Genomic DNA, 10,252 nt, shown 5'->3' with positions numbered 1-10,252 from the left:
TCCAGTCCCTGACATTCTGTGATTCTGTGAACGGATGAATGAGGAGATAAAAAGATCATAGGTACAGCAGAGCCACAGGGAAAGAAAAAACAAGATACATTTTTGAGAGGTGCTAGAGAGCTCTTGGCAGCAAGACACACTGGTTCCAGCAACAGTTTTACAAGCACTGGAAGTTACATGGTTTGTGACACAAGTCAGCATGAAATGGCACTATTGGGCTCCTTGTCCTGGCACAAAAGCCAAGAGGAATACCTTTGTAAAAGCTCCAAGTCCTCCAGTGACCGATTTGGGGCTTTGCACCTTGGAATGACTCCCAATGGGACAAAGGGGTGGCATGGTGGCAAACAGAGAATCCTCCTGCTGCGAATACGAAGACACAGCACGAAAAATCAGTGAAACATCCAATACAAGAAATAAAAGTGATTGCTAATAAAGGGTAGCATGGACCATCTGGGCAGGCCAAATTACCTGTACAAATAAGACATTTCCAAAGTCAGTCAACACTTAAGTGAAAGGAGTGTAACATACTTAATACAACCTACAAAGCAAATCCTATTTGGAAAGTAACATCTCCAACAGCAGTAACTGTTTCTAACCCTATCATATACAGATGAAAAATCAACTCATGTTCCCTGACCAGCTTTTTATACAAAGCATTTCAGCACTGTAAAATTCAAGCAGGTGAAGGGGGGGATCTTACCAATGCGTATAAATACCTGATGGGAAGGTGTACAGTAGATCAAGCCAGACAACACTCAATAGTGTCCAGTGAAAGGCCAAGAGTCAGTGAGCACAAATTGAAACACAGAAATTCTGTTCAACTATAAGAAAAACTTTTTTACTTTTTTTTTTTTTTTAAATTTAATGGTGATCAAACACTGGAACAGGCTGCCCAGAGACACTGTGGATTCTCCAGCCTTGGAGATACTCAAAGCCCAACTGAATACGTTCTTGAGCAATCTGCTCTATTTCACCCTGCTTTGCGCAGGGGAGTTGCACTGGATGATCTCCAGAGGTCCCTGACAACCTCAACCATTTTGTGATTCTATACGCAATCTCGGAGAGAGAAGACAGTCTAAAAAGAAACAAGGAGGGGAAAAAAAAGAAAGTTCAATTTAAGTCTGCAAGCAAAATTCCCTCAGGTGCATTTTTGCTCTCCTGAAACTAGAAAGATGTGATGGCACACAGTCTTTCCAGGCAGAAACAGTGAGGCTACATAACTAAGTGGAGTAAAAAAATATTTCCACACCTGCAAAATCATGTGCCTGGCATTTCTAGATCTCAGGCTGGCAGAGAGAAGTCAAAGGCATTTGAGGAAGTATGTTGCCATTCTGTTGTGTTTAAGTAAAATAACTGTACTCTTTTACAATCAATGTGAACTCCAAAGCCATGGTTTCACACTTAATTCGCCCATCCTTGGGTTGGATTGTAACCAGAAAGTAAGCCCTCAGACTCTAACCTAGTACTCCTGCCATCTTCCTTGTACTGACACAGCTGGCTGAAAACAGAGCAGTTTTCAACCGGACTGGTTGCCTGCTCTGGTTCACCACATTGCTGCACAACCGCTAGCAAACGGGGGGGTGAGAAGACAAGGCTAGAGGACTAGTCTAGTCCTCTCAACAGCAGCCTGCATATCAGTCATTTTAAAATTACTGAAGAAACACAGCCTTAAGTCATTAAAAAAATACGGAGAAAACTAACACATAGTGAAGAGATGAAAAGTGGTGAGTTAAGCACAATCTGTAGCATCACACTGAACTATCAGACACTTCCTCCTCTTTAAAGAGACCACAAAATTACAGCTTTTCCACTAACCAGAAGACAAAATTCAAAATACATTTCTGTTTACAGAGCTATGATTTATACATATATAGATTTAAAATATCTTCAGATTTTAACTTTGCCCCGGAACTACAGAATTCAACTGTTACTAATGACACCTGCCTACTGTGACTCATTGAAAACTTTTCAGAAAGAATTGTCCCAAATCAGTGGAAAATCAAGACTAATGAATGGCTTTCAACATAGTTAAGTGAAATCCATCTGAGCAGACAGGCTCTTAAAAGCTAAATAACTACCTGCACACCTGACACTTAAAAAGCTACTCCAAACTAACTGCTTCAGACAGCAATCTTCAACACTTTTCCCTAACAGACACAGGAAGCACTTCAGTTCCAAATGTTAAGTGATCTTCTCTCTGCAGGCTGACTGGCAAGCCTTCCTTCCCTGCTCCATATCCTGCATTAATATTCTTGCAACTTGGAGACAGGGAAACGCTCCTGTTTTCAGCAGCACACCCACCAGCTGCTTTCAGGAAGAGCCTCACTGATGCCTCTTCCCTGCCAGAAATATCCTTCCTAGCACAAGATGTGGGAGAGATTTTACATGAGACAGTTCAGCTCTGTACCTTTTGGGCTTTGCAGATCAGAAGCACGAACCCTACTTATCACTGTTTGTTTACACATTTGGTTACTACACTGTTTGCACAAACATTTTTCTAAATTCAGCCAGTTGTAAAACCACTAAATGAGCTGCTAGGAGCAGCTGCTGTGCAAAAATAATGAATAGAGTGAAGGTTTTGAGGTAGGCACCTCTGATTTAATCACATACTGTCACTAACAAAGTGAAGAAGATAAAAGTCAGCTACAGAAGAGCTTTTTTGAAAGATAAGACATTTTTAGAGCTATGCACTCCATGGATTTCCTTGTAGAAAAGCAAAAGAGCAGTGCCTTTAACAGAGGTGTAGGCAAGTCTAATTGGAGCTGCACGAAGTGACACTATCAACTTGTATAACTGCCATGTTCTCATATGGCTCCATCTGTTACACACAGTAAACCTTCACATGAAATGACAACCACAAGAACTTGCCTGAAATGCAAAATTTATAATACTAAAAAGCCTTATTTAATAGGAAGCTGGATTTTAAATGGAAAGTATGCGCCTAATGAGAACATTACCTTGACAGCTGAGGTGACAAAACTGCTCCCATGGGTCTTTGATACAGGAGATCCAGTTCCGTGAGAGGCCTGACAAACACTGGTCAGTTTGCTGGTTGGGCTCCCTGCGTATTGGGAATAAAGCAGATGTCGGGTGAGAGCTGGGGAGCAGTGCCACTGAACACATGAAACCTCTTCTAACAAGAAACATGGCATTTCATTTTGCCTCTGTATTCTTCATGAGGTACATCAGTGGGAGTTGGCATGGGCATGAAAAAAATCCACTACCAAATTTCCACCTGCAGAGCCTGTGCCCCAGAGTAGTACTCTCCACCCAGAGCTCCGTTTGCTGCAAGCAAATGGTCAGGCACCTTCCTGGGCAGCTGAGGATATCAGCTAGCGGTGCAAATATGTGAAATTAGGACAGTAAATGAGCTGCCAGTCAGAACTTGCTGCTGCAGATGTAAGGTCCTCCATTGCCCAGAAGCCCTCTGAACCTACACTGGCCTCCGGGGGAAAGCCTGGAAGAGTCTGGAGAGGGGAGGAAAAGGAAGGCCAGGAAAGGAAGGAGACAAAGCAAGGAGTAACAAGAGGAAGGAACAGAGTGAGTAGGGTAAAGAAAGAAACAGAAATAAGGAATGATGACAGGGTCCTCTGTCTGCAGAAGAATGCTCTTGCAAAATTAACATACAGATACATGTGTCACAGCATTCTCCTGACCCCTTGAGATGGATGGGCGTTCAGTGGTAAACTTACCCTGCATTATCAGTGTGCACACAACACTTGCTCAGCAGCAGTATTTTAACTGCTGTTGGCTTGGTTTGTTAGTTTTGTTTGTTCAAGAGATATCGGGGCCATGGATTACACTCATGAAAACACAGTAATAGTCTCTCATACAGTTGCATTAAATTTACAAGTAAATGAGCAGCCATTTCTTGAAATAATGGGGTTTGGGAAGGCTGGCTTTCACAGAGCATAAAGATCTCACCTCTCTCTTAAAATATGACCTGCTGTCTTATCAAAAACGGGCCCAGTGACTTTGTCTGAAGTATCACATTACACTCAATCCAGCCTGGCTGCTGTTGCCAAAAAGCCAGTTCCACATTCCCTCTTGCTCCCTCATACAGGGTCTGGTGAAGAGGCTATCTGACAACACAGCTCAATTTGGGGAGTGCAGGGTGTTAATATTCTGCTCTGTCACTGATCTGATTCAATTCGTGCAGGACACGAGGGAAACAGCAGGACTGCAGGGGAGGGAGAGGCTGCAGGCAGTTTCTTCCACACTAAGGTGGTGGGAAACTGCGCCTCTAATGGCGTTAAAACTTTTATGTCCAAGCTATCTGGTGCATCTACAGATCCTATCTTCCACGTACAAATCTCTACTAGGAGAACACAAAAGTTACCCAACCCATGATAAACCACATATGCAGAGTAGACAGTCAGGCTGGAGGTAAAGAAGAAACAGAAGAAAAAGGCAGAAAATCCCTAACCAACTAACCAACCAAAAATCTATTGGTGAAACAGCTTCAGGGTCACCAAGAAAGTCCCAGAACACACGTTAAAAAATTAATCTATGACTATTTCCCCCCCCCAGTTCTCTCTGTGGTTAAGTTAAAATTAACATGACAGCTGTGTTCCCTCAAATAAAAGAAGGAGCTATTACTAAGATAATTTTTGCACTTTCCAATCATACCCAAACACTTTGTGTGTTACATGGATGCTGCAGTTCACCACATGGCTCTGAGCATCCTTCTGAGATGCTGGCAAGCACACACATACACAAACAAGCGTGTTTTTAAATAGACAGCAGTTCTTGGCCAGAAATCACAACAAATAAATGACTTTTGAGTGACCCCTCCTCCCACCCCACCACAAAGATTACTGGTTGACTCCCATACTCATCACCTGTCTCCTGCAGTTCAGCCCTCCCCCCTGACCCCAGGTTTATGTCTCCACTGAAGCACAGAGGGAATCCAGTTAGAGGAATCCAAACTGGCTAGAATGAGACCAACTAGAAGTTGAGAGCAGTAACAACCACCAGCATAGCTGTTCTCCTGATAACCTGGCTCTACACATTTCAAAACATCTAGAGCATTGTACACCGGGATGTAAGACTGATCTGCAAGTCACTGCAAGCTCTCCATGCTTTCTGACCACATCCGTGATACAGTTCTCACCCAACCACCTATGCACTTTCTGTCTAAATCTCTGTGCACCACAGTCTACATCACTTCCTCACCCTCCCTTTTGCCTGCAAAGAACAAGCTCTCATTGAAGAGCTATCTGTGAATTCAATTTGGCATTACACTATGTGTGGTTTCCCAAAGGAAGTCATGTTAAAGTCTGCGATACCCTTGGCCAGTTGTGCAAACCAGCAAAACCTCCCGCTTTCTTTGCAAAGTACTTTTTCATCTTCGTAAGCTGAAATACTGTTATTATACTAATCATTTTAAAGGGAGAATAAACTTGAATGGGTAAGACTAAGTCACTGCCTTCTGTGACCACACTACACACCTGTGCTTGTGGCTGTTGCTCCAACCATCTGTCCAGGCTTGTCCACAATAATATATGGATTATTAATGACTGAACTAGCAGAGCCTTGCTTCATGTGCACCGGAGTGGAGGTTGGGGTACGAGGTAGCGGAGATGGACTAGGGGTCGATATTGGAGAACCTTAAGAAAAAAAGTCCAATGCTTCTGTCTTGTAAATGTTGTAAGAATATTAAAATACAGCAAAAGTAGCACTTTTAAAAATGGCTTAGAGAAGGAACATTTTTGAGGATGCATTTCCCAGCCTGAGTGGTATCACAGGACTTGGAGAAGGAAAGAGGAGACAGAAGGAAAGGAAAAGGCATGTAAAGCACTATGGCTCATACCTACCCCAGATATTCTCTGCCTACCAGGACAAATAGGGTTCAAAAGGACTTTGAGAAGCCATCTGGTCCATTCCTGAATCTTGAGGGATGTTACCTAAATCATTCTCACTCTCAGGACCAGTCCACCCAAGGAGACGAAGAAAGAGAGCTGAGCTCCCTGATAGGCACTCTCTTTCCCCTGTGAAGCCCACGGTACCGGCATTCAGAGCTGGGAACTGAGCAGTTCACATAAAAAGGCTGTGCGATACAGCAGCCATCAGAGAGGTGTGGATGCTCTTGTGTCTCCACTGCTCTCACTACAGCAGAAGCCCTTGAAAGTGAACTGTAAAATTTAAAAGTTCTGGTTAACAGGACAAGGAAAGAGAAAGGCTAGAGAAGAAAAAAGCTGCATGGAGAGGGTAAAGAAGAAACGCAGAGAAAAGGACAGGCAAGGAAGTGATCAGAGAAGAGAGATGGCAGCAAGCACACTGAGCTTCAACTGCCTGTTAATCTGCTCTCTTGGCAGTGACTGACAATTAAAATGGAACATAAATGCTGGTCAAATAAAATCCTCATGTCTTATAAACTGTTTTTGAAATCTGAAAGAGGTGACACTTCTTAGCAGACAGCAGAACCTCATAAAAACACTTATCAGGGAAACAGATCAACAAAGAACAGTCCAAGTATTTTAAGAAAGATAGGACAGCCCCTGTAATTCTTGCTTTCTGGGAAGCCTTGGGAAAAGAAGATCAGGAGAAGAGCATATTAAGAAAGAAGCAAGCAATTGGCATAGGTTCAAATGTAAATCAGGCCACGTACATTTTTAAGATGTCAAGGAACAATATTAAAATTTAATAAAAAAAGCCCCAACAAACTAGACACACTTGAGGAAAATTATCTAGGAGTAGATCCTCACAAATCACACATACTGATAGCTGGTGCTTCATCCTCCCTACCCTGAACACCAGAAAATGAAGGGATGCTAACAGGTCATCTTTCAGCTTCACAACATGTGACATGGTGAGCTGTACATTAAAACTTTCTGATGAAAAACATCATCCAGCGGATGGCATCATGCCCAGGGAGGGAAGGGACTAAAAGTGAAATGAGTAAACAGCACCTTGAACATGTTTGCTTTGGAAGCTATCAAAAGAGTATCACATTGCTCACAGCAGTCAGCTGACAATTTAATCCAACAGAGGGTGGACTTTTGGAAGAGGAAGACCAAAGTTGTTCCATCTGAGGAGATACTGCAAGTGTAAGAGGGACCATTTGAGACTACAAGGTTGAACCTAATTATTTGCCCAATAATCAGAAAAAAATTTTCTTCTTAAAGAAAGAAGAAAATTCAGCTGTCTGAAAGCATGAGGGAGAAGAATGGCTTCTTCCCACGTACAAATATCCCACATGGGAGATGTGGTCTTGCCTGTGCCTTTCTGTGAGTAGCAGGCCAGTTAAAGACTATCTTTTTCATACTTAAAAGCATTCAAGAACAGGGAGAGAATAGCACTCATCCTGCTTTTCATCTGATGTGAAGCATTTCACACTTGTATTCTTTTTCCTTGAACATTAAGAAGTGTATTTAGCTCCTAATTCTAGAATTTCCTACTGGCCAATGTTCAAACATTGGCAGGAAACCAGGGGAAGGACACAAAACAAGTCCAACTGGTTCACTCTCTTGTTTTCCAGGGTGAAGCACTGGGATAAGTAAACTAACATTCACCTGATACAATCTTGCAACTCATGGTGATAGGCTGGAAGGATTTTCCTGGTGACTCTGCAGGGCTTGGACTCTGACCTTGAGGCACTATTTTACAGCTAGCTGCAATGGGTTGAAAGGCTGAATTTCCATGAGAGCCAAAGGCAACTTTCTGGGTGGCTAACTTGGTGGGAGTCCGTTCTATCGAAGATGGCAGGGAATAAAACGTGGCATGTCTTTCGGTTTCAGCATTCCCAGGGAATCCTGATTAAAACAGGGAAAAGAAGAGAAATAGTTCTTAGGCTGAGACATCTAATTCCTTACTATGCTTCTCTACACGAACAAAACTCGGGTACAACAAACACGTTCTCAAAGGAAGGAAGGAAAAGCAACTGGTGGGCAGCGCTGAACAGGGAGAAAGTGGGGTAGCGGGTTCCTCCTGCGCAAGCCTGTTGGGTTTGTCTCTGAATAGTAGAATAAAATGCTACCGTGCACAGCCTGTTCAGCTGCAGCAGGCGATCAGTCACTTCCTACACATTTTCTTGGAACAACCCTTCCACTGACCAAAAGCTGCTGGTAGTTTCAAGTGTCCTCAGTTAGGGCTCCACAGGACCAAGGCTGGATCTCCTTCGCAGAGAATCTCACAGTGCATTTTTTGGAGTAAGAGCACAAGGAGACCACCTACTGCCTTTGACCTGGGTTAAGGAATCCACCTTATCTGATGTAGAAGTAGACCAATTAACCTGGAGTTGATGAGAGAAGCCACTGCCTGTCAGTGTAAGAAAGAAGCAGGTTTACTTCCTTCCTGTTGGTTGTGGCACTGCTCACCTAAAAGTGCTGTGTATCTTCCTGTTTGAATAAAATGTCTGTGCATTTAAAATTTGGTAGTGTTTCTCCTTTTTTGCCCACAAGAAAACACTGCATTTAAACAGTAGACATTCTTCTTGCTGAGCCAGGACACCGCCAGTGGCATCACACTGCCTACCAGAAAGCACACTGTACAAGACACCAGCTTAAAGCCAGTCCTTGAACACAGGAGTGTCAGAATAAACCAAGAAAGACATCAGACCATGTGGCATGCAACTGTATTCTGAAACATAAAAGTTGTTGTTTCCAGCAAGTTTCTCACACTAAAATATGCAAACCACGAAAGACACCCTTGTTTCTCAGTCCAGTTAACCAAGGTCTGTCATGTCAGCCTTGGCAGCATACATTTCAGAAAATAAAGCTAAATGCTAACAGAGGCACAATTTTTCCTACTTCACGCAAAATAAAAATTGTAAGTGTGCCCAAGGGGCCAGCACTACCTTGTTTCAGGCAATTCAAATGATCCTAAGGCATCAACTGCTGCCCCATTGCAACGGGCGTTACATTTCCTGATCTTACAGGGGGAAGGTGAGAACGAGACCATGACATTCACAGACCATCCCTCAGACAAACATACACTACATCTATTTTACTCTCTATTTTCAAGACCACAGTGATGTTGTTTTTGTTCCCCCACACTCAATTAATGTCAGACACCTATAGAGGTAACTGAACACACCACTAAACCAATTCCTTAAATGTATATACAGTCCCCAAACATTCAGAAACCTAAAAAACCTCTGAAAACAGTCTGCCAAAAACAAAACTACAAGTGTTATTCAAAACAACCTTTTTTCCAACTGCATTTGCTGCATAAAGCTTGATATTCATTATGTTTAACAAAACAGAGCCCGCTCAACAAACTCCAGATTAAAAGAAAAAAACAAACCAAACGCAAAAAAACAAACCAACCATAATTTTTGAATTATATTTCAGATTACACCGAGGTGTGAGCAAACAGTCAGCACTGGCAATCTTTAAGGTACAAGAGCAATTAAAAGAACATATCTGGAAGAGCTGAAGTTCCAAGAAGTCAGATTTCACCAACACCCATTTGTTTTACCTTTGTCCACAGAAGCATCTGGGCTGGAGTCCCGCAACTGTTTAATTGGCGAAGAAGCTTTGACTGGTGCTGGGATGCTCAACGGCAGTGGTAAAGATGTAGGAACATCAGAAAGGTCAGACTCTGAACACGGGGAAAAGAGATACTCCTCTCCAAGGGAATGCCTATGTAGCTCCACATCCACTACCTTCCAGAAATAGGAGAAAGGATGACATTAATATTTGGTAGCTAGGTAAAGACATAAAAAAGAAAACCAACTCCACCTTTTTACTTTAATGTCTAGAAACCTCTCTCTCTTCTTCCCCCACCTCTGCATAACATTTCCATTCATTTCAGGAAGACTTCACAGAGGTCCAGTAACACCTGAGCTAAGACAAAAATCTTGCAACATGTAATCCCCACGGTAAATAGCACAACTCTCAGTCCGTGAAGAAACTCCAATAGTGAACACTGGAAGGAATGCAGAGCCCAGCTCCAAGCATCCCACTGAGGAGAGGACTGCATACCCCCTCTCAGGGACAGGCACAAAATTGCAACTTGCCTCTTCTGCGTTTTTTGATAAGGCCTTGAGAAACACACCACATTATCTATTCTTCAAAAGTGTTCTTTAATCACAGCAGACATCTCACATTAATATTTTCTCTACAGACTGAAAAGCTGAAGTAAAGCAATCTCACCATAAAGACTCCCATTTGCTACAGTACAACAAGGGGAAAATAATACAAAAAAACTTTAGGGATACAGCAAACTATGAATTATTAATTAATTTATTTTAAATTTTAACAGTTCATTTTCCATGAAGATACTGAATCTTGACAGATGCAGAAACTTA

The 10,252-nt window shown here is 42.5% G+C and overlaps 1 protein-coding gene across 1 annotated transcript in view; it reads right to left on the bottom strand.

The window, feature by feature from the left end:
* Positions 1–252: 252 nt before the first annotated feature.
* LOC104532305 (YEATS domain-containing protein 2-like) overlaps positions 253–10,252 on the bottom strand; it is a gene marked incomplete at its 3' end in the record, with an annotated part of 22,660 nt that continues 12,660 nt past the window's right edge. Inside the window, exons 9-13 of the mRNA XM_010177484.2 lie at positions 9,421–9,607; positions 7,515–7,754; positions 5,451–5,609; positions 2,958–3,061; positions 253–360 (exon numbers count right to left, since the gene is read on the bottom strand). Coding sequence (XP_010175786.2) covers positions 253–360; positions 2,958–3,061; positions 5,451–5,609; positions 7,515–7,754; positions 9,421–9,607 — 798 coding nt within the window. The remainder of the gene's footprint in view (positions 361–2,957; positions 3,062–5,450; positions 5,610–7,514; positions 7,755–9,420; positions 9,608–10,252) is intronic.

The sequence above is a fragment of the Antrostomus carolinensis genome, unplaced genomic scaffold, assembly GCF_000700745.2.
Source record: "Antrostomus carolinensis isolate BGI_N321 unplaced genomic scaffold, ASM70074v2 scaffold28771, whole genome shotgun sequence".
Classification (NCBI taxonomy): Eukaryota; Metazoa; Chordata; class Aves; order Caprimulgiformes; family Caprimulgidae; genus Antrostomus; species Antrostomus carolinensis.
Note: the sequence above shows the minus strand (reverse complement) of the source record. Positions and strands in the feature narration are given on the sequence as shown.